The sequence below is a fragment of the Astatotilapia calliptera genome, chromosome 7 (assembly GCF_900246225.1).
Source record: "Astatotilapia calliptera chromosome 7, fAstCal1.2, whole genome shotgun sequence".
In the NCBI taxonomy this organism is placed as follows: domain Eukaryota; kingdom Metazoa; phylum Chordata; class Actinopteri; order Cichliformes; family Cichlidae; genus Astatotilapia; species Astatotilapia calliptera.
In genome coordinates, this window is record NC_039308.1 from 29468980 (window position 1) to 29494468 (window position 25489).

The 25489-nt window shown below is 38.0% G+C and overlaps 2 protein-coding genes across 3 annotated transcripts in view; one reads left to right on the top strand and one right to left on the bottom strand.

Moving 5' to 3' along the window:
- The window catches only part of il11ra (interleukin 11 receptor subunit alpha), a 52617-nt gene extending 37721 nt beyond the window's left edge, over positions 1-14896 (bottom strand). The window contains exon 1 of one of the 2 annotated variants that reach the window (XM_026174231.1): positions 14720-14896. The gene's annotated coding sequence lies outside the window, so the exon portion shown is untranslated. The remainder of the gene's footprint in view (positions 1-14719) is intronic. The other variant, XM_026174230.1, reaches the window with a different exon arrangement.
- Positions 14897-18806: 3910 nt separating this feature from the next.
- On the top strand, positions 18807-25244 carry LOC113025953 (onchocystatin). The gene is made up of 5 exons (XM_026174233.1): positions 18807-18908; positions 19062-19294; positions 22739-22890; positions 22988-23089; positions 23278-25244. The coding sequence occupies exons 2-5, from the start codon at positions 19207-19209 to the stop codon at positions 23371-23373; spliced, it is 438 nt and encodes a 145-aa protein (XP_026030018.1). The 5' UTR covers positions 18807-18908; positions 19062-19206; the 3' UTR covers positions 23374-25244.
- The last annotated feature ends 245 nt before the right edge of the window (positions 25245-25489 follow it).

Sequence of the window (25489 nt, forward strand, 5' to 3'; positions counted from 1 at the left end):
GACTAAATCAGGAAAAAAAATACAGTAAAATAAACAACAATCATATACAGAGTTCTGCTACAGTGTACACTGGAAGATTTACAGTATACCTATTCAGTCAAGCCAGACACTGGAGTATACAGACCCTATATGTGTCAGGATGAAGTAAATACTCTAAAAGATACAGCAGGCTAACAACCTTTTCTTCCTTAATTACTGGAAGCACTAAGCGAGAAATCTATAACAAAGTTTCTTTCAGAATAACTGAGTAACAAAGCCCTCATCAGACTGCAGGGCTCTGCTGCACAGACCTAGATCACAAACAGCAGACTATCAAACGGGTTTTCTTGAGATAGTAAGGCAGATAGCAGGTTGATTTACAGTGCACCACCATGATTTGGTTCCCAAGTTTGTTGATTTTCAGATAGTCCATGTTTGTGTGTTCATGTCTAATGTGTGTGTGTGTGTGTGTGTGTGTGTGTGTGTGTGTGTGTCTTTAGTGATCCAGGAGTCAGATTATGAACCCTGTCTGAGATCAAAGGCAGACGCAGAGGGAAGGAGACTTTTAAAACCAAAAACCGGCTCAATGTGACACCACCAAAAGGTTTTGGGGGTTTTTTATACGAGTTTGGATGTCTCCTCATCCACATACAATATATATTTGTTAGTTTAGTATGTTGAGGTATAGTTTATGATCTTTTGACTAGGGCTGCCACAAACGATTATTTTGATAGTCGACTAGTCACCGATTATTGTTGCAATTAGTCGACTAATCAGATCATGCATCCACTGGACGTAAAACGTACAGCTTATTGCACCAGCATGCATCTGCTCTTATATAACTATCATTAGCTTACAGCTTTAAATGTTTAAGGTATGTGCTGACTAAAAATAAAGACGAGATAAGATAAGATAAAACTTTATTGATCCCACGACGGGGAAATTTTTGCATTACCTCAGCTCAGGTACAGATATCAGAAGGAAATACAAAAAATACAAATAAGTACAAACAATGAAAATAAGTAAGATAATACATTATATACAACGGTAGCACACACAGTATGTGACTATGGATATGGTTGTGGAACTATGCAAGACATAAACTATATAGCTTAACATAACTATTGTACCACTACTATTCCTATGTATAGACATGTACACACACACATATACACACTAAAATATGTATACCTATACATACATATATACCTGCACATGTCCATACACATTGAAGGTCCATTATGCATGAAATGGTGACCGTGGATGTTCACAGTGTCCAGTGAGTCATGACATCGTGATTGAGGAGTTATAGAGTCTAACTGCTGTTGGGATGAATGATCTGCGAAAGCGACCTTCCTGCAGCGAGAGTGTTTCAGTCTCTGACTAAAGGAGCTGCTCAGCCTACTCACAAACTCATGCAGTGGGTGATGTGGGTTGTTCATGAGGGATGTCAGCTTTACTAACATTCTCCTCTCGCCAACCACCTCCACAGACTCCAGAAGACATCCCAGCACGGAGCTAGACCTCCACACCAGTTTGTCAATCCTGCTCCTGTCCCTGTCCGTGCATCCACTCCCCCAGCAGGCCACTGCATAGAAAAGGGCAGATGCTACCACAGTGTCCATAGAATGTCCTTAATAGAGTCCTGCACCTGCTCAGTATCCTCAGCAGGTGGAGTCGACTCTGGCCCTTCTTATACAGGATGTCTGTATTTGTAGCCCAGTCCAGTTTATTGTTGAGGTGAACACCCAGGTAAGATGATAGTTTATTAAATTTTAATTAAATTTCCAGATTGTTTCAGTGGAGTTTAATAAACTCAGCCGTCTGCTCCTTGCCATCTAAAATATAACAGGACACTGGAGTATATTCTCGAGCGTCTCACACTTCTGATAATCAGCTGTCTGCTTGACGTTTACTCAGCTGTGTAAAAACTATAACTTTAATCTCAGCCAAACCGATTTACTGAGGAACAAATAAAATACTAAAAAAGGCCCAACAATAACATTTTTAAGTTATCTAAGTGACTTATATATCATGTTTAACCTGAGTAGCGAAAGACGGCGGTGGGTTTGAAAACGATTTGCCGGGAGTCCGGTGTTCTCACCGGCCCTAGTGAGCCTTGCCCCCGGCTAGCTATCGAGCTGGTGGGTAACAGACGTCTCCGAAAACGTTGGGAGCGAGCGCTTTTCAAAATATGTGGTGTCTTGATAAACTGAGCAGATATTTGAGGTTTACACAGCTACATTCTCGCCTGAAAATATGTTAAACGTTTATTTTGTGACCCAGAAAGAATAATAAGAGTAATATTAAAACTAACTAGCTGCTGCCATTGTTGGAAACTGAGCTGGGCCTCGCTATGAATTCTGGGATAGGTTGGGCCTCGAAGTATACATCCGACCCATCCTTCAAATGTGGGGAAATGAAGGGCGCATTTGTCGGCCGCATTTGTTGGAGTCTTCGAATTTGGACAGTCTTCGTTGTGTCGCTGTAATGACAGCAACGACAACAAATGCAGGCACAGGAGGATGCGGTTACTGAATTTGGACACGGCTACAGCTTCTTCTTCTTCGAGGTTTAACAGCAGCTGGCATCCTTGTACATGCAGTGCTGCCATCTTCTGTTTCAGTCCATTATTACACTCTTAAATCCTACTACTTATTCCTGCGTCTTTTGTGATCTTACAAAGCTTCAAATGACGCGTCGACTATTAAATCAGTCGTCGACGATTTTAATAGTCGACGTAATCGTGACTAGTTGACTAATCGTGGCAGCCCTACTTTTGACAATAAGATAATTTGTCTCAGTGCACTGGACTTTGCTGCCATTTTGTGAAATCAATTTTGCTGCCATTTTGTGAAATCAATTTAACACAGAGACTTCTACCCATGCTTTTGCAGTGTCCCATTGAATGTTATTTAACCTAATGGCCTAATGTTGACTCAGGGAAAAGCCTTGATGAAAAAATCATTTAAGCAAACACAGTCCCTATGGCCATCAAGTAGTAAGTGCTCATTACTAACTGTCTGTATCGTGTTTTCTGATCAATCTCAAAAGCTATGTTCTTAACATGTTCCTAAACATGCAAAGCATTTTGTGTCAGTATGTATTCTTCCTTGAGTGATGGTGAAAAACATGTATAGAAATATTAAAGCATATTTTGATCTGTTGCATTATTTCCATCCTCTAACATTAATTGCCTGTCATCTACAAACAACCTCAATCTGATGTGTTTAGCGCTGAAGATTTGCCAAAGTAAACCAAAGTCTAAGGATCATTTATCACATCCATCTACTCTAGATCACTGGATATTTTCCGAGTTTCTCGCCAGCTAATTTTCTTAAGCCCAGAGCAATGTTGTTGAAATGCATTCATGTCAATGGCATTTTCTTGACTCATTGCAACCAACCATGATAAATGACTATAAAACTGTCTTCAAATGAAAATTACAATTAAAAAACACAATCCACAAACTTTAGATGGCAGACATTTCTATATTAAGCAAGCTATGATCAACTGTGCATTTAAGATAAATGTAATGAAGAGAGACTTGGATCTTTATGATTTAAGCCTTTTTTAGATGAAGGAACTCTAAGAAGAAAAAGCAAACATTTAGTGTTCAAACTGTCTCACAGTGAAAGAGCCATTAAACAACTCAACTGTTGAATTATACACATCAATAATATAACTATTATTTATTTATATATGATAATATTACTACAGTTGGATGGATGAACATGAACTGCCAAACAAACCTTATTGGTTCCTGAACTACTGAGAATGCAGTGGTTTGTATTCAGATTTTTGTGTTAAGCAAGCTTTAATTCATCATTAAAATGTATTTATAAAGTTTTCATTAAAGCTTCAACATGTCGAGCTGCTGAACTGTTTTTTTCCAGCTTCTTCTTTAAGGCCTTGTATTAAAATTATCTTACTGATGTAGTGACACACAGAAGCTGCAATGCATTACCATTGTTTCCTAAGAACTGACACCTACTACCAAAGAGTTCAGAGTACACACGCTGAAAGGGCAGAGGATCAGGTGTGCTCTTACTACTTCCACGTAGGACAACCACTGCTGTGATACTAGCCCATAGTCAAACTGGGCGATATAGCCTCAAAATTGTATCACATTTCAAGAGAAACTGCTTGTAGGCAGTATCATTTATGTGTGAATGAAGGGTATTTTCCATCAAAGGTAAGCACAAAAATATCCTAGGTAGTGTTTTCTCTGGAATTTTTAGGTAAAACTATAAAATAACTGGTTGACACCAGTTTAACAGTAAGTGAAGCAACTTCAATCAATCTTGTAACTCTTTATACTGTACCATATAAAACTGAAAAATATTTTCTACCTGGGATTCATCTGGGTCAAGCCTTTTAACCAGTTGCTTAAAGTCCTGCTTTTCTACCATAAACACCATTTGCTCTTCCTGTCATATGGAGTACAACTATCAAGTGTTCCAGTAATGCTCAGTGAAGTTATTTGTTTACATTAAGGTTGTGCATTACGTGCTACTAGCATCTACTCCACCATAGCATGGTAGTACTCAACTCTGTGTTTTTGCCTAAAGTGATGGGACACATTTGTTGTTACTTCCTTTAGCGGGAATACATTTAATGCTGATTTTGCAAAGGACCAGACAATGTTGGATATTATTGAAACAGTTCTCTTTTTAAGTACTAATTCATCACAAGAGGCCGACTCTTGCTTCATCAATCAATCAATCAATCAATCAATATTTATAAAGCACGTTTCATACAAAAAAAAATGTAGCACAAAGTGCTTTACATGGTTAAAAGCAGCCCACCCCACCCTCCAACTCACTCCCCACACTCTCATTAACAACTCGCATGTGCCCGGCTTGCCTCACTGACACATGCACTATGGAACGTAAATACAAGTTGTTGCTATAGCAGCGATATCGTAATTTGGCATTTTTATCTCACGTAAAAATTTAATGGCACAGCCATAGTCCATATAATTCAAATGCATAATGTGACATATATTCAACAATCAACAAACAGCAACAATTCCAAATGCCAAACCACATCATCATACCGATATGATAATTACATATTGCAATCTTTATGCTGAAAGCTGATCAGATTCAGGCAGCCAAAGCCTTACTGCTTGACAACAGTTCTCATTCAGTTTTACACTGATAGCAAGTATATAACCAAAGCTTCGTCACCTGCAAAAACAAAGATTTCTGCCCTGAAAACTGCTTAAGAAACATTAGCAGTGTATTCAGTTTCATATTCATTTGTTTCTGTCACCTGCCTGCCAAATAAGATAAGATCAACATGCTCGATACACCCATTTATTCTCCTTTCAGACTGCCAACACTCCATGAACGGAACAACACAGTGGGAGGGGGTGAGGGGGAGGAAATAGATACTGGGAGACCGAGGGCATATAAAACAATAAAACTGGATAGGGAAAGAGAAAGCTGAAAAAGGCAGGAAAGTAAGGACAAGGGAGAAACAAACCTAAACAAAGCGGGAAAAAACAGACCGCAAAGGGAGAAGACGCATTTTATAATTTGTGGGCAAGTTCATACCTACTTGCCATAGACATTCCAACTGAATTAGGTCATGACAGAGACACATACATTTTTTGGACCCTAGAGACATTTTGGCTACATAAAAACTGTCATATAATTTAAACAGACAAGTCTATTCATTATGTATGAGGAGAAAGGTAAAAATAGTCACCTAAAGGGATCAGTAGTGACAGTTTTGGATTTTAGCCTTGTCCCCAGTGACACAAAGAGGTAAAGGACTGTTTTGGAGTGCACCAAATATTCAAGCATAAAATGAAACAAATCCTAAAGTCTTTGTTTTGCTCTAACTGATGACAGTTAATGCAAAACAACTTCAATTACACAGAGCAAAACATAAGGACATACATTTTAATGGTGTTAATACTTTGTAGCAATAAGAGAGTGGCTATAAAACTAAATAACCTAATGAAAGAATTTTTTTTTTCCAAACCGTTTCAAAGTATTTCAGCCCAGCTTCACACTACCTTCCAATCAGCACATCACACAAAACTTTGAAACTACATTTCTGATGAAAGGAAATCAAAACTGAAAGCAATAGATGTTTTTATAGATGCAAGTTTGATAGCTTGATATATAAAAGCCTCAAATTAGCACAATTAGAAAAATGAAAATTTTAACATTTCTGGTTAAAAAAATTACAGAAATCATGAAATGATTTAAATGTTGTTGCTATTTATTTTTCCGGTGATTCAACTGATAAATTAAGAGTTACACCTCTATTCAAGTGATGAGCTTTTCTCGAGATACGTCAAAACAAATCCCACCCCATGCAAATACCAATACAAACAAATGAATGGCAATTCATATGTGGAGTACACAAACATGACCCCCCCCCCCCAATCCCCACCACACAGTGGAATCACTGAATCACTGATGCAAATAACTGAACACACAGGGAGCACTAAGGACTGTTTTGGATTATCAAAAACACAAATACATTATTCACACCAGAAAATCTCCCTTTTTTAAAACATTTGTTTTAATTTTTGACTGTGAGCTTCAACAACACTATGTTTATCAACTCTACAGGTTACCAAAGCCTCTGCCATAGCCACTCTGGGTCAAAGCCTGAACAACATATGTGCATGGCAAATGTTGTCTATGCAAGTTTCTATGCAATGTTGTCTATGCAAGGCTGCTGTCTCCACACTGGACTGCACTCAAAATCCATACATTTATTAGAGAAAATACAAAAATTACACTTGACTGAAAAAAACTGTACTCATTTCACTAGCAACTACGGTCAATTGCAAGGTGACAAGGTTTTTTAGCTACCTAACGTATACTGGAGACAGACTTGAAAGCACCACTACTTACACTGACCAAAGGCTAAAATAAGAGCACCAATCATCTCTTTCCCCTTTAGCCCTTAGAGTTCTTCCCTGTCTCTGAAAATAAACCCTGCAGAGAGAATAAAGCAAGGACCTCTTCGAATGCTGAAAACAACAGGTTCACAACTTTCAAAACAATATTTTTGACATGGCAGTCATGTTAAATATGACCACCTGCTCGGTGGAAGTTAGCGCTAAAAAAAAGGTAAAATTTTGGTAACTTTTCCACACCAGCTTGTAAATCAATCCACTGTATTCTTCATGATGGCTTTGCAAATAACCGTGCATAATGTGGAGGTAGAATTGCAATCAATATAGTGTTTTTCTAGAACAGACTAAGGTTCTGCCAAGCACTAATAATCTCCCAAGTGAGCTCTGTTTTCAGAGTCAACACTGCATTGGAAAGAAGAGTTACTGTTTATACAGCTAAACCTAATAGATGTTATTTTCACTGGCAAAATGGCAGCAAGGTGCCAAAAGTACCCATTTTTTCAGTCACATGGACATTAATATTTCATATATGCTGCTCACAGTAAAACAAGCATACACACCTCACAGCACCTTTCTTCATCATCATAGTAAAAGCACGCAGTAAAATTAGGGTTTATCGTTCTTTGTGACAAACAGAAAGCATAGTTTCCTGAGAGATCCTGCCGAGGTCCAGAAGATCATCCAGTACATTTGCAAGGGAAGGAAGTACATTCTTTAGCAGTTATCTTCCCTGGATCCACAAAAACCCTGCCACACAGAAGTTTCTACAAAGAGGCTACCATTGCAAAGACAATGACTTTGCAATGAAATTGCTTTAAAAACACAATGAATTAAATGAGAATTTCAACCTTGCATCTTTAGGCTTCCACCAATCAGTGATCTGATAAAACAAAGTGTTTATTTTGCTATAAATTCTAAAATGTGGACGCTGTAAATACACTTACTTACACACATGCCTTCAATCCAACAGCACTGAAGACACGATGCTGCTGGGTTGAGTACAGTACCCTATAATAGTGTCTAATGTGAAACACATGATCACATTTTCCACTTGGTTTCCTTAATTCAAACAAAGTTTGAATTCAAATGTCAGTTCACGACATTTTATCTTATTAACTTTTTCTGTGAAATACTGTTACAATAAGCGGCTTAATCCTTGACACACGGGCCGAAGAAAAAGCACAGGAACAATCACAATCATAAGCAGTATATTTCCGTCACTGCCTTCTCCGTTAACCATACTTAAAGCCAAACCAACAACTATAAATCCTCAATGGCATGATGACAAGTTTTTACACTTAGATGTATGCCAGAGATCATGTAAACAGTATGCAGCATAGAATGTATTGTGAAAATTGACAAAGGAAACAGCTACCTATGACCACAATTAAGGACAACTACCGCATTTTTCGGACCATAAGGCACACTGTTGATGAACGGGTCTGTTTTCATACATAAGGCGCATTAAGCGAAACAAAACAGTCAGATAAGTCAAATTTTACTCAACTCATTCTTCTTGCTTCCTCAACTTCCATACCATTAATTCATTAATGTTAAATTCTCTTACCGCTGCTCCATTCCTGTGTTGTTGCAGTATATTAATGACTAACCTCATATTGTGGATGGATTATGTCACGTAGCACATTATTATATACCAGCTAGCCCAACTTCAGTAACCCTACAAAAGACACTGCTGTTTAGTTTTTTGTCTTCATTTATGTTGGAAGTGATAGCAGAGCTGTACGTTTTCATTTTATCAGAAATCTCTCAGTCAGAACATGCTATAACATGTTTAGGTGGAAAATAGCAAGCTAACTTCTAACTCCGTGAAATTTAATAAATTCTGTTTTCATGGATGCCTGGATGTTAAACTTAATTGTTACATCTGGTAAAGCAGCAACGCTGATCATTTTATTAAAGATGAAAGAATTTAGAAAGTTTCGAGAAACTCAGTGATGCCGCAGTGTTCGTTTGACTTTGGGACCTGAAGCGGACGGAGTTTTTCACCCAGATTACTCTGCGAGGCTCCTGACTACGGTAATGCTCTGACAATCCATCAAGTGGTCCAGCTTCGTAGCTTACCAAAGTCATTTGAGCGCCGCATACCACATAAAATCGGTTTGAGGTCAGTAAGCACAACCAGAATTCATACATAAGGCGCACTGTCGATTTTTGAGAAAATTAAAGGATTTTAAGCACGCCTTATAGTAGGGCTGCTCGATTATGGCAAAAATGATAATCACAATTATTTTCACTGAAATTGAGATCTCGATTATTTGACGATATTTATTTAACCCTTTAAGACCTACCATAGAACCAAGTCCGCCAGAGCTTATATATATATATTATTTTTTTTATACATGCTGTAGTGCCATTTCTGGGAGCATTTCAAGTTACTATACATCAATACAACTGTTATAGCCCATAATTTAATAATATGTATGCATTAAGTCCATAGTAACTACATTAACTGCATAAAAGTGCAATAAACTACAAAAAAAATTAATTGAAAATCGTTTTTGTTACATATATTTCTACTTGGAGAAATTTAAGAGGCTTATCCCTCAAAACTTTAAATACAAAAAAGTTGCAAAAAATAGTTTACAACAACAGGAAATTTATTTTGAGTGTCTTCATAGTTTTATTTTTGAGATACACCAATTTTTATATACTGCAGGAAAAACGAAAAAACTATCCTATGATGCAAATTTGCAAAGAAAACAGCAGGTGCATCAAAATAAACTATTTCCAGCAGTGTAATTCGAGTTCTAAGCATCACAGAAACTATTCAGAAAAGTCAAACATGACTTATAAAAACACCAGTATAGGCTTTTAAGGCCTACAAGTAAAAAACTACATTTTCCGCGAAAATGACGTCACTTCCGGTTTAGGGCAGGAAATGGCGGACATGCGACAGTTCGTGCTGACGTCTGTTTCACTGTGGGAAGTGGCAATGCGTGTTTCTGTAATATTATGTTTTTGTTCCTGCAAGCGCTTTTTATGCAATTTTTGCAAAGTTTTATGTGGAAGGAAACCGTGACCGAGGACAAGCTGATGGCATAAGATGTAAGTACAACTCCTCCGGTTTCATATACAAAAAAAATTATTGTGCTAGCTTACGCGGTTCAGGTTCTACAGGGATTTAAAAATAGTTACACAAAACTGAACGTGCGGCTCTTTAAAGGGTTAACAATAAGAATGTATTGAATAATGACTTTAAAAAATAATATAAAATAGTGTGCAACACCACTGAAGTCTTTTTTTACCTCTCTTTTCAACCAACAGCAGTCACTCTCCTCTCCAAATAATTTCTGCTTAGCTTTCCGAGCTTCCCTCGGGTCCTCTTAATCAGCGGTCTCCAACCTTTTTTGCGCCACGGACCGGTTTATGCCCGACAATATTTTCACGGACCGGCCTTTAAGGTGTCGCGGATAAATGCAACAAAATAAAACTAGTACCGGTACCGAAAAAAAGAAGAGTTATTCATAACACACGTGAAAAGACCCAGGAAAACCGAGTTAACGATCAAAATGATAACAAAATAACGCTGAAAACCGATAAAAACCCTGAAACCATACATTTCACACCTGAGCCTCAACTCTCACGGCCCGGTACCAAACGACTCACGGACCAAGGCCCAGGGGTTGGGGACCGCTGCTCTTAATTGTTGTGACGCATGTTCGAAATGCAGAGAGGTGCGCTGGATTTGCCACACGGAGCAGCGCGAGAGTAAAGCACGAGGGAGGGGCTAATAATGATCGTTGAAAGCCCAGATCGTAATCGTGATTAAAATTCGATTAATTGAGCAGCCCTACCTTATAGTGCGGAAGATACAGTAGTAACTATTTTGCATTGGCTGATTGAGACACTACTAAAGTGTGTCTCAATGGCAGGAAACTACTCATTTCCTGCCACTTCTTTACACGGATGGAAAACAAGGTACCAATGGTCGCAATGGTCCAGTCTCCACCCTGCATAAAAAGATATAAAACCTGTTCTGATAAAACTGATATAAAAAATAAAGAAGATGTTGACAGCCATGTCAAAAATCATGCGTCCTTATGGACTTTATTATGGGCTTTATTTTTTTTATAAACTTGTGTAAATATCTGCCATATTTGTTTCCAATATTGATGTGGCATTCTTATGTTCAGTTCTGCTATCTAAAACAGATCCAGCATAGTTCAGCTTTTCACCACAAGGCCCCATTTATCAAAGAGTGTGTATGTTAACATTTCAGGGCAGCTGGGTCTCAGATGGTAGAGCGGGTGGTCTATTGGTATGTTTGGGCAAGATACTGAACCCCAAGTTGCTCCTGATGCATCCATCGGAGTGCAAGTGTGTGCATGAATGAGTAGAAAAGCACCAAGTTCCAGTCCATTATACATTAACAAGGAAACAATTATTGTAGAATAGGCTCGATTTTATTTGAGATGGAAAAATCCTTACTGGCTAGCAAATATTACACTTTCACCCTCGCTGTCGCCACAGTATCATTGCCCTTATTGGTCAGCTGACCACAGAAGAGAGTCATAGCTCCTAACAGAGAGGACGCATCTCTCTTAAGTGGCTTGATCTTGTGGCTTCTAGCTGTGGGAACTCTTCCAAAGGCAGACATTCATAAAATATGTTGAAATGGAATGTTTGCCAGTTTGAGGCTTGCAAAATAACTCTTCAAATGCACAGTTAAGCACAGCTCCTGGTGAGTGGGGATAAACTGCTTAAACAGCAGCACTAAGGACTAGAGAGACCCCTATCTAGGCCCCTCAATGTTGGTTTAATATCTGGCTGGCTCCTTCTGCTCTTTCTTTTACTTACACATACACACACCAAAAGTATGGCCTCAGACCTGGCAAACAGCCTTCAAGTTCTTGGAGCAGCTTTCTCTCTAATTTAAAGTTGATTGCCATGGCCCTCTGTGAGTGACTAGTGAAATACGAGTGTGGAGAAGAGTATGAAGGCTTGGATGTGCGTTTGGCTCCGCGTGCATGTGAATGTGTGAGTGTGCATGCACAAAGCCATTGGATCGTTTACATATATGTGCATGCAGAAGTCTGCGTCAAGGTCTGTGTGGAGCCAGAGTGTATCTGTGTGCTCGTGTGGTTTTTGGCCAGAGCTAGAGCAGAGATTGGACTTCCAGCTAAAGACGTCTGCAGGGAAAGCGAGCTGAATAACAGTACCCTGGTGTTAGAAGGTGAGTTTAACTGTACTGAGCTGTACAGAACATGTGCTCAAGTGAAGAAAGTTAGACTATACAGTCTGGGGTCTGTCTTTATAAACCTGCTGCGAGTTAATGAATACTTCATACAACAATGGGGAAGATTGGGTTAAGTTAAACCTTGCCTCGGATCCTGTGTATTTCTTGGTGACGATTAAATTGATTACTAATGTTTTCTATAATATTTTCATTAGCCAAAACACGCAGGTGTCAGCCACAGTCGACTTGTTTTACTCTGCTTAGGATCCTGGATTTCCCTTTCTTTTTTGGATATGTATGTGGTCTGTGATTCCAAAAAGCAAATTTGTTCCCACTATTTTTCACAATGTTTAGAAAGCAAAAAATACCATCAAGTTTTCCTTTTATAGAGACAGAAGGCTTTAATCCGTGGGTAGGCCAACATCCCAGAGGTAAACAACAAGGTGCCCGGTGTGCCTCGTTTTTCTTAGTCAGTGTATATTTAGTTTCACAGTGGTGAAGTGGTCAAGAAATCTGGTTCTTCGCAAAGGTGTCCAAACTGAGATGCATCCTCCCGAATGAAAAACAGTAAACACTGCTGTAAGTGACACGCATGCTACGCCAGGTGTTTGGCTTCTCTTTCCACACAGCCCATTGTGCGTCTGGCTACGACAAAACAACAATTACACGATCTGTCTCTCTGCATAGAATTAGCTGAATGGATTTTAAAGGAGAAAAATAAACAGCAATCAAACAGGGAACCACTGAAAACCTGGGACAAATTAACATCACAAGACTGGCTTAAGCAACCCCGGTTTTCTGTTTTACTCCCACATGGGAGTGAAGTGGAAAAATGGACTCCTATTGGCCAACTGTAGCTAACAGTACAATTGCTTCCGCCTCACAAGAAACTAGAATAGAATAGAAATATCCTTTATTGTCCCTCATTGGGGACATTCACGTGTTCCAGCAGCAAACTGACAGGCAGACGCAGCATGCAGAGTCAAAAGACAATTTACAACATAACGTAACAAAGTACTAATGAGAAGTCTTTTTTTTTTTCTGAAAATACAAGATATCTGAAAAATTCAAATAATAATAGTACTAATAAAGCAGATGCAGTTTTGTCTTGTTACTGTCTTTGACATATAGTACTAAGACTCCTGAAAACTATCTCCAAGAATTTAACACGGAACTTCTACAAATCATAACCGATCCAACAGCTCTTACTTTAATATTCCTCGTTTTCAGTACATGTAAAAATTATTTTTGTTGAGGGCCATGTACTTGAGCCAGTGCAATCCTTGATCAATAAAAGTGGACTCTGATCCTACTTTTCGCTGCATCCACCTCTTTAAAGAATCACAGACGTACACTGATGCTGGAATACACAAAGTTATTGGCAAGGTTCAAATGTTTCCACTGATACAGAAGTACTGCTTACACTGTGGGCAACTATGAGTTTCTTAAAGCCTTTAAGCTCATAAAGACAGATGTTACAGCATGAACTTTGACCCACATTTTCATTTTAGCGGAGCAACATTCAAGAAACGGCTAATTTCAAGCAAAAGGCTCGCTGCCTGCTTTTCTGATTTCTTTTCCCACCTTCCTTCCCTTTCCTACTCCTGAGACACCTCCAGGCTTCATCATTCTGCTTCGTCTGTTTGCATTCCTGTTGAGCTCTATTTAAAAGCTTGATCACTCCACTGGTTAGAGGAATGCACATCTGTAGTGAGACCCCATCCCAGTGTCTCTGTCATCTTTTTCTTTTTTTGTCTGTATCTCTGTCTGCTTCTGCATTATAGTAAGTATTTGTTTCTGATTGAGTTCTCAGAGCGTTAGCTTTTGCTATTGACCTGGAACTTGAACTAATTGCAGATATAAATATACAACAACAAAGGGCAGGATGAAGACTAATCTTGTTTATTACATCAACAAGTGCTTTCAGTGGCCATGATTTCAACGCTTCATTTATACTCTGCCAAGTGAGTTCCCGTGCTTGGTTTTCAGAACTGGAACCAAAGCATGTCAATGAAAGCCAGTGAAAGTATTTTTTCTTTACCTTTATCACACTATTTTACTATATTTAGAAAATAATTAGACAAATCACAAGCACGCTTTCCACAACAATAATACAAAAAGTACACTAGAACCAAACCACACCAATCTACAATCCACCCATCACAACAATATTTACACATTTAAATATCATGCAGCACCTTGTTCTCACTGTATCATTTTTAAATGAAATCTAAAACTAAAACACAGCAACTGAAAGACATTTAATTAACAGTGGAAACAAAAAAGCAGCCATGCTCAGTTTATCAATAATAAAAGAACAACACATTGTAACCAGTGCTTTTTGTCCAGGGTACCACCAGCTTTTTACCCATAATTACAAGGCATGGAGTTAAAATACAATTAGAGGGAAAAAAGACTGTGGTATGATGTTTAACAGCCTAAACAGGGATCCACATTGAGGCTAGTACGACAAGTCCCCACTGTGAACAACAGTAGAGTACATTTCCCTTCATTCCCTCCTGTCCCGTGTAGTGAGGCGGATTAAACTTTTCGTCCCCACATCCCTCACCAACCACCCCTCACACACACACACAGGCAGTTTACTAGCCGCTAATCCTCTCCCGCCCGGTTTAAACACTTTAAATGGCCGGACTTACCTTGGAAACTATCCCCGAGTCAAACAGGCATTATTATATTGTCGCCTTCCATGGCTGGTACCTCAACGAGTTGTTCCTCGACTCACCGATGACACTAGACACGAAGTAGCGGGGCAAGAGAGCAACAAAGTCGGACAGCAACCAGGAGGAGGAGAGAGGAACGAGGCCGGAAAGTGGGCTGCTGCGCCATTGGAGGCGGCGGATGTCAATCACCTGACTGAGTGGGCGGCCCCTAACTGTAAAGAGATTATGGAGGCTGAGCTATAGGTCTGAGGTGTAATGAGGAATGCGGGATGAAAAACAGAGCGAGGTCTCCAACAGCAGGGTTATGAAAGTCTGAATGTTTTGGTCTGTTTTTAATGTATGCAGGTTTATTTCAAATGTGTGTCTACTATAAAAAATGGAAAATAATCAAAATTCAACTTCAGGCAGTTGTAACTTTTAAAAAAATGTACTTATAAAAGCTGCCTCTTTTAATTTCTAATGAAATTTTTTCCATGGTTTACCTGTTTATTTCTTATGCACATAGCATAAAATAGGTATAGGTAGTCGGAATAGGTATTGCAATATAAACAATAAAAGAACAACACTTTTCAATGGCAAAGTAATGCTGCATACAGGCAGGTTTTGATTACAGATTTCACCAAACTGACAAAAGATTTTCACTGGATATATTAATTTTATTTAAGGTGATTTATTTTTAAGACATAATATTGTTACGTTAGTTCTGTTTTTATTTTATTTTATTTAGCTAAATGTTTTGTTTAGACATGAATAAGCTCTTATGTGTCAAAGTAATTGAACATGTCTATAACGATGGAAGCAAAACAGCTTTTTACAGGTTTCCAGCTAAAATGTTGATCCCGTCTCATGAAGTGCACCACTGATTTACTTATTTCTTTTTATATTTGGCTTACCTGTTTGTTAATGAGTAAATAACACATTAAACCAATTAATGGTTCCAGTGCTCTGGGCTTCAGCAGCAATAAATGACATGACAGTAACAGCTAATTATTGGAAATAATTCCCTTTTCGCCTCCCCCATGAATGGTAGAGGTGGAAAAACACATCTGTTGGTCTAATGCAGTATATTAAAAAAACCACTGCTTGTCACAGGGACAGATTTACCACATGACAAAACAGCTTTCTGACATAACAAATTCTCGTGCAAAGTCTGTTTTACACTCTTTTTTCCTGTAAACTAACTTTGACCTCTCACCTAGATCTCCTCCACAGAGAATAAAACAGCCACTTGCGCAGCTTTTCGTTCAGTTTTATGATTAACAGTCAAGAACAATTAGAGTGCAAACTGTGGCAGTTGGATTCCAGTCCGCTCATCAGGCATACAAGGGTGACATCAATTATTCCATTGAAAAGGGGATTTCCAATTTCCAAAAGCTCAGCCAGCCCCCCTTACTGACCCTGACCTTTTTAGCTGCAGCTTGGAAGAGTTACATTTTAACATCTCATTAGGAGCAGAAGAGCAGTGATTGCCAAGCATGCGTAAAAGAGATATGAAAGAGTCTGGTTGTCCATCTTAATTTATCAGCTTATCCAGTGTTTACATATTTGAAATGAGATTTTTTTTTCTCCTACAGAGTGTACCTGCTTAATGTTTGTCCTAGAACAGCGGTCCCCAACCCCCGGGCCTCGGACCGGTACCGGTCCGTGAGTCTTTTGGTACCGGGCCGCGAGAGTTGAGGCTCTGGTGTGAAATGTATGGTTTTCAGGGTTTTTATCAGTTTTCAGCGTTATTTTGTTATTGTTTTGATCGTTAACTCGGTTTTCCTGGGTCTTTTCACGTGTGTCATGAATAAATCTTATTTTTTTTGGTACAGGTACTAGTTTTATTTTGTTGTATTTATTCGTGACACCTTAAAGGCCGGTCCGTGAAAATATTGTCGGGCATAAACCGGTCCGTGGCGCAAAAAAGGTTGGAGACCGCTGTCCTAGAACACTTGTGGAGTGAATTCTCCATCACTACAAGCTTTACAAAAATACCGCTTTCCTGAAAATGAGCATTCACTGTTTGTTTGCTTGTTTAAATTGTGTTTGTTAATTTAAATCTTTCATACTTTTGAAAGAGCAGTTTGTGGCATTGTTGGAGTGTACTACCTTTGCCTTCTGCTGACCTATCCATCTGTGTGGTTTGTATCTTCCAGTCTATTATCTTGCCTGGCATCTGTCTTACTACTGCTGGACGAAATGTACCTGTCACTCTGTTCCCATCTGCCTTATCTTTTGTCTCATTGGTTTGTATGTGTCCGTCCTTCATCTGGGTCTTTTTTCCGTAGCTCATTTAGCCATCTGTTGTGACACTTCTGTATTTTCATGCATCCAAAAACTAGGCTTCAAGTTAGCAATTAAATATCTGTTTCTATGATAAACATATTCAAATTTAGATTGAAATTATACTAGTGTCTTCTCTTTAATTTTGTTACAGTAATGCACCTTGTAATACAAACTTTAAAGTAAGTGTAGACTTTAAATCTATTATGCAGGCTATTATTTGTTGACGACGACCAATAATCTATATTCAGTTTCTCAAACTCAAATTCTTACATAGAGCTTACAGTTAAGCACTCAGGACTCATAATGTGAGATAGCACTAGAGCATCTCAATGAAGTGAATGTTAAAGAAAGAAAACTTTACCTTATTTCTCTACAGTTATATAAAAAAAAAAAGTCAACCACTTGTTGCTTTATGTTCTGTGGTATTGCTTCCCTCTGCTGGGCCTTTTAACTCATTACAGAGTTCAATAAGTTTAAAATAAGAACAGGATCAGTCCTATAGACTGTGTACATCATCCACATTTTGTATACCACAGTTTACCACACTTTAACACAAATACTCAAGCAAGCCAGTGTAAATCCACCAGTGCTGACCTGCTCGCTGTCTCTCAGTAAGATTACATTAAACCTCAGTTCATATGCAGCCAGTTATTAGATTTTAGCAACACATATTTTACAACCAAGTCTTTACCTCATTGTGTTTTTGAGCTCTACCACCAGTGCACAGTTGTAACTTGTGCATACCACTACCAAAAGTAATCGCAAGATTACTGTCAGTACACCCTATGCTTTTAGGCATTTTAACCTGGTGGTGGTGCAAAAGGAAAAGCAAGACAATCCCTTAGCACAGATGCAATATACCATAGGGGCTCCACACACACCCTTCCAGTTTTCTCTAAGGGTATATTTACTCATCATACTACATGTTTATATATAACACGCTGTCAGAGTGATGAGCTCAGAACTGTAATTATTCTATTGTTGCAATAAATCATTTAAAGTTGTGAGTTGTTTGATTGAACCATCTTAAATATTTGTTAATATTTCAGCCTGGGTCAAGGTTTTTGTCAAACTGAGCCTCCCATAAGTGATGAGGATTATAAATACTGTGATTTCCCATTTGTATAATTAAAATTTAATGCACTTTCTGAATTTTCTCTAATGTCTGACCTGAGGCTGGTAAAAGCAACACTATTTGATATCCAATGAAAATCACTGGATATTGTTTATAATCGTCTTGAACAACAAAACAAGATGTCACTCTTTCCTTCTTTCTTTTACTTTTTTTTTTTTACTTGGTGTTGCTCACTAAGTGAGTAATCTTAGCATATTCCACTTGCTTATATTGGCAAATCTATTCAAAACTTTCAGAACAGTTTGTTCCATGATAAGAGATATTTTGGACCTGCTGTGGTTTTGCTGTGTGCCATGGTTTTCACTGTTACTCACTGTATGCCGACTGATGTCATCATCTGGCTTGTGTTGGATCTCCACAAAGTGGCTTATCCAGTGCTTTAAAACAAGATGAGAAGATGGAAATGTGCAAATCTAAATAGACACAGACTACACACCCACATGATGCATTCAGAGAGAAACAACAGAGCGCGCACATACACACAACAATGCCCGTCAGACACTTATCTGAACTGACTCTTCCACTTGAATATTTCTTTTCTGGCATTCACACCCTAGGTTAAATCTATGCATGCAGTCATATGTGGTATTAGCTGGGTGTGGTCTTCACTGGCTTGTTATACAGGCCACAGCTGAAAGGCTGAATAGTCACAGGCATTCACTGACGCCACCCTCTCCCTCTTTCACTCTCCTGCCTCACATTTCTCTGTTTCACCCTCTGTTGCTCCAGCACTCACCAGTATTCAACTTCTTTAACAAAAAGGTATTTATATTTCCACTTTCTTTGTAGCATAAACTATACGGATGGATAATCTATATGGATTATATATAGTACTTTGTACTTTTTTCCTTTCAGCTATATTATTTAAAGTTTCATTTCTAGAGTAAATCCTCTTTATCTCTGTCCTCATTTAAGTGCTCTCTTTGTGGACTTGGACAGACCAAATCGAGTGGGACATCTGCAAGTTGGTTGACAAGTAAATTATTCTGCTCATCTGAAGTGTTTTTCTGGAAACCAGTCTTTCTCTTGTGAGGAGCACAGCAGAGTTTGGTGTATAAAGATGTCTCTTCCATTGTCACTGCTGATATGCCTATCAGTTATCCAGCTGGGCTTGGGAGATCAGCTTGTGGAGAAAGTCGTCATAGCCGGTAAGTAATTATATCGATAAGAAATATAAGAAGCAAAAGCAAATGTGGAGTAATGTCACAGGCAAGCGAGCCAGAAAAAATAGCTTCTGAAATTTTGGGGGCAATACTGCAGAAATACTATCTAATACACGCACATTATTTCTTTTTAAATGTGAAGTTTCATGACAACTGAAGTGGCTGTATTTATTAATGTGCTTCAAAAGAGCCTTACACTGGATATATAAATTCATGAAAAAATATCACTTTCCAACAGGGACATTTGCAAAAATGTTAAGAAGCTGTGTAAAATTAATATGTGAAATATTTGCAGATCACATAAATATCTAGTTAAAAAATATTTCATTGTTTCCTTAAAGTATGCACTGATTTTAAAACCAACACCAGCAACATGCTTTGTGAAAGAGCTGGGATCTGCAGATGTTTAACCCTATGTTGTAACATCTGTCCTTTTAACAAAACTGTATGAGATCAGCTGGAATTTTGTTGAAATCATGTTTGTCTATTTTTGTCAGATGATGGATGTCATTTGTCCTGAGTAACAATGGGTTCTGGCCAGTTTAGCAACAGGACTGTTTTATTACACAGTTAGTTATGCTGTTGTAAATCATGCAGTGATTAGTTGAAAAACAAAATCTTGTCTGGTTGGCAGCATCATGTTGCTCCAAAACCAGTTTGTGTTGCCCAGCGTACATAGTGTCAGCATGTACAATCAAGCAACCCAATAAAGATATACTATCCATGATTTCCAACCATAGGACACATTTCCTTTCAAGTCCATTTTAAATGCACTTGATCCTAGAAAAGGTTGTTTTTCTTTTCCCTGTCTGATCCCAATTCAGTGCCCATTTAGACCCAACAGATCATGCATGCAGTGTTGGCTGGTTGTTGTGATTTGGGGCTATATAAATAAAACTCAGTTGAACAGAACTGTATTAGTCTTGCTCTTTAGATGCAAATCCTACATGGATAAAAACAGCCACCAGTATATTATTATGTTAATTTAAACTTCATCTAAATACATTATGAGAGGCATCCATCTATTTCAACAAATTAGTTTAAATGGGTCGACAGAATCTGTCTCTTGGATTCTGATTAGTACCTCAACATGTGGTGACAGTAAAGTAGAAACAACATTGGGCTTGAAATGGGAGCCATTCTTATAAAGTACAATGGAGGTATATAACAATGACTGCACTGGAGCGTAGACATCTGTGTCAGAACCATGACTAACAGTCTAGAAATGAGTCAGACAAAACATTTGCAATTCAGCTACTTTGACTTTGTGTATTCATATGACATTTAGCCACAATGAAAAACATGTATTAGTAAATTGCCTACTATCGCAGCATTAAAGAAAGGATGAGATGAAATGTGCATATACACATCTGTATTTTTTTATACAAATGATGAAGAAAAAATACAATAACAAAATGCAGATACCAACCCAGGGTAATAACAAGACAAAATACAGAAAAATACGAATGCTAATAGTGAAAAAGATATGATAGTCATTAAATATTTTTTGTGGCATGATGAGAGAGGCTAGATGTGATCTTCTGTTGTGCCCCTTGGATGTCGTGTTTGTTGGAGTTTAAGGGAATTGTGTTTGCTATTATGGTAGCGTAGCTGTTATACGCTTGTTTCTTCCAATGCTACTGTGTTCTTTAATGGCTTACAGTTGTTGTTGTGGAAATGAGATGTTGCACCACGAGTGAAGTTATGCACTGGGCTAACAAAGTGTTAGAATGTGTGCAAATGCTGAATAAAATAGCAGTTGTAGTGACAGCTGAAGCTTCAGTGTCTCTGTGTCAGTTCTTGCATTACAGATTTCTCAGCATGGCATAATATGGTCAGAATAGTTTGGATGGTAATAAATAACATTGTTTAAAACCATTCATACAGTCAGGGAGCTTACATTTTGCACCAAAATGGCGCCATATTTGATGACTCTGTACTGCAGTCTGGTTGGCTACAGTGAGTCATGTTTATCTTAGTGAGAACACAGATACGGCCGCTTATCGGGGCCTGGAGCCTGGGGCTCGCTCGGGCCACTTCGGAGGTGGGGTGCCCCCGGCCTCTCGGCCTGGGGCTCGGTCACTCAGGCACAGCTGGCTGCCGGCGGAGCTTTTTTTTTTTTTTTTTTTCTTCTTCCCCCCCCTTCTCACCGTCTCTTCTCCCCTTTGGTTTTCTTTCTCTCCCTCTCTTTCTTTCATTCTTTCTCCCTGTCCTGTCCCCCAGTCATGTCTGTCCCGTTTGTAGCAACTGAAAATAAAATAAATTCATAATTATAATAAAGGTCAATCAAATGGACCAATATGGCAAGGCCATGATGATCCACTTGGTAAAATAAATCCGCTTGGCATCTTTCTTGGCCTTAAGACAACAATTCTGATGGCTAAAGATCCAAACGGGACACAAAAAAAAAAAAAAAAAAAAGAGAACACAGATACAGATGTTCTTGTTCAAGTGCTGTTTAATTTGGCATGGTGGAGTTGTAGCTGCAGAGTGTTAAGGAATAAAAATAATAAACGAGTAATCCATCAGGAAAACTCAGTACCAGTACTTAGTATGTAAGGAAGATTATATATAGTCCAGTAAAATCTGCAGCATGGATGCAATTTACGCAGAATTTGGAATGCAATGTGATTTATCATTTTCATAACTTTGGAGTGTTTGTTTTCAGACATACATCTGACAAAATTGCATTTTTCCTTGCGTATAACTTTAACTTGTGTTTTAAGGGCAACTCCTTGCTAAATCTGTTAAGATGAAAACCATTGTTTTACTCACCGAGTACTCAAATAGATGTACGTTAAGGGGAAAAATAATGGGGGAAGGATTAAAAGAAAGTCAGCCTCGAGAAATTAGTTTCAGGAGTGATTTGAAACAAAACACTGATTCAGCTGATCTGACAGGCCAAAGAAGAATATTCCAAAGTTTAATCTCCACAACATCAGAAGCTCACTTCTTATTTAAAGTAAGAGGGTGGAGCAGTGAAAAGATGAGAAGTCGGCTGCATCTGCATATAATACCTCAGTCGCGCTGATATATATGTAGGCAGGAGCCATGTAGGGCTTTACAGCAGATTCTGATGAGCAATGCTTGGTTTGGCCTAGAAGTCAGTGTAGTTTGGCAGTATAAGACCAGCTCAGTGCAGGGTTTTGTGGTTTCTGGACTAAAATATGGAGTTCGGCATAGTGTATGACTTTGCAAATGAAAGCAGATCCAAGTTAATATTAGGATATAAGAGGATTACTAAGGTAAGCACTTTTAATAATTTCCTAAATTGGCAGATGCATTAAGTGGCACACGGTTTAGTGCAATAAGGAAATGCATCCTCATAATAATATCCATTCATCATTTTTTTAATCATTGATGTGATATCTTGATGAAATTGTGTAAATTAAATGTTTGTGTGTTTTCGTGTGTTTAATTTCATCAAAGAAAACAAGCCTCTTCTGGGTGGCTGGGTTAAAAGGAATCCAGATTCAGCCGAGGTTCAGGAGGCAGCTCAACATGCTGTGAAGATGTTCAATGAAAAGCCCAAGGGCAAGAAAATGTTCAAATTGATTGAAGTGACTGATGCTCAGAGTCAGGTTAGAATCAGCTTTCACAAACAAAATGAATCAGCGTTTTACTATTGCAATCCCACTACAGCGTAAAATATACATTTATGTATGCTGATGTTTGTAGGTGACCAATACAATCGACTATAAGATCGATGCAGTCGTGGGAAAAACCAAGTGTCCCAAGTCTGAAAACCAAGACTTGAAGGGCTGCAGTGCTGTGAAAAAGGTGAATGTTTTCTCTGTCTGCATTTGTAAAAGTCTGTAAAGTTTGTAAAGTCTCTCAACAATATTTTTTTCCAAAGCAAAAAAAGTGAAAAGCTGAATATTAATAAATATTAAGTTAAAAACAGAAATCTAGAGAAATGCTCCCTTTTGATTCTCATGTAATGCTCATTGTTGTTTCCTCTTTCACAGCATCTGAAGTGCCGCTTTGTGGTGACGTACAACCCCCGCAACAACAAACACGAGCTGCAGAAACAAAAGTGCAGGAAAGTTAAAGACAATGTTTAAACTTTGAACAGCTTTAATTTGAATTGCTTTTGTAGGCTTATTGCCATGGCAAATTTATGTGTTCTTATTTCCTGTCTCTGTAATTTAGATATATTTTCAATACTATGTAATGCAGCACATTAAACATGGTGGATGTGGAGGATTGTTCAAAATGAACAAATCATAAATTTGAAATAAAGATTAAAAAGGTTTGCCAGAATGCAATTATAATTTGGTTTACCATGGTTGTGGTTCATGGGTTGAAATGCCTTCTTTTTCTATTTTACTTTAGCTTAAAAAAAATATGTGTGTGCCATTTGTGCAAAATGTCAACTTGATTCAGTTATTTAGTTATTACTGTGGGCTATTTAGAATAGACTCAATCATATGCATGCAGGTAAGAGTCAAAATGTTCATGATTTATTCATGTTTATCTAACTGATGGTTTTCGTTGTTGTTGTTGTTGTTGTTGTTTTATAGCTAAATCAGCTGATTAGACATTTTGTCATGAAGTTTTTCACAAGTCAATCTCTCTTCATGCTCTGTCAAATGTCTGAAAAGAAGGATAGGAATTGAGTCATTAGAATGATTTGACATTCAGAAATAACATCTCCTACACCTGTTTCTGTAGAAATATCTTCCAATGAAAAAATACATGAGGAATGAGAAACACATTTCATTATACATTTTAGGAAACAGTGGGTTGTCTCTTCCATGCCTTTTGTACTCACTGCATTTGTGCAACTTATTGATCCTTTCTATATCAATCTTAGACATTTTGTCTGTTTGTCCTATTGGCACAGAATGATCGGGAATGGCAGTAATGGTTTCTTCTCCAGGCACTCATGCAAAGTCATTCCTAAGAAATGACTTCATCACTTAAAATTCATCAACAACTAGGAATAAACCAAAATTCAGTGTATATTTAATTTTTCTCCTGCTAAAGAGTAATGTGATTCAGATGCTGCTACCACAGCGCTATACACACCCAACACCAACATGCAAAGAGATGAAGTCAGAAACTTGCCACGTAGAAAATAATGTAACAGTTAGCAGCTAGGCAAGCTACCATTACACTCATAAACAGAGGTACTTCTTTAAAAAAAAAAAAAAAAAAAAAAGAATAGCAAAACCATTTTGCTACTTTTCTGGAAACAGTTATGATACATCACAGAGGAGCAGTCATATAGTGTGTAAGTTGGCAGTATCCCGTTTATGCAAGTTGAATGCATTCTGTATTGAACAAAGAACAGAAACAGTTATCATTGTTCATTTCAGAGATATGAGCTTGTTTTGTCTCAGAGGTATTTTTGGAGACAGTCCTGTTTTCAGTCCAAGATCTCTGTGACCTTTGTATCAGTTTTTAACCAAATGTAATATAATGGGATGGTCAGACTTTCTAGGTATTGTTCTGAAATTCGATTTATAAATGAAACTACTAGCAACCTTTTCTTCCTTAGATTCAAGATAAATCTGAATCCATAAAGGGAGGAATCATTAACCTCAAACAAGTTGAAATAAATCTCATCTGAGCAGTCAATATGTATAATAATTAACTTTTAATGCAAAATAACACTGTAGGTTGTAAGCCACTGCCCACAGGCATGGTATGGGCAGTTAAGGATGCAGCTGAAACATTTTGTTTTGAATAAATAAAGATTACCTTTGTTTGCTGCCAGAATTTTAGACATTAAGCCTAAATGTTGAGTGTCCTCAAACTTCACGTCTAAAATTAAATGATTCAGTTATCCACCATGAAGAAGCAAGGAGTCATAAAATGAGTTAAAGACCCATGATAAGAATATTCAATCACCTTTCTTTTGTGGACGCACCTCCAGAGACACAAATGAATCTTAAGCAGTAAAATAAAACATGAATATTGAAGAATTTCATTTTTTTGTTTTCATTTTTATTGTCCCATCTTACTAGCTTTTTAATACAAACTAAGATTCATGTCGTGTTTACTTACTGCAAGATCAGTCTAAGAAGAAAGAAGAGGCCCATGTCTCCAAATACACACACACACACACACACACACACACACACACACACACACACACACACACACACACACACACACACACACACACACACACACACACGTGTGTGTCTGTAATCATTGGTGTACATCTATCTG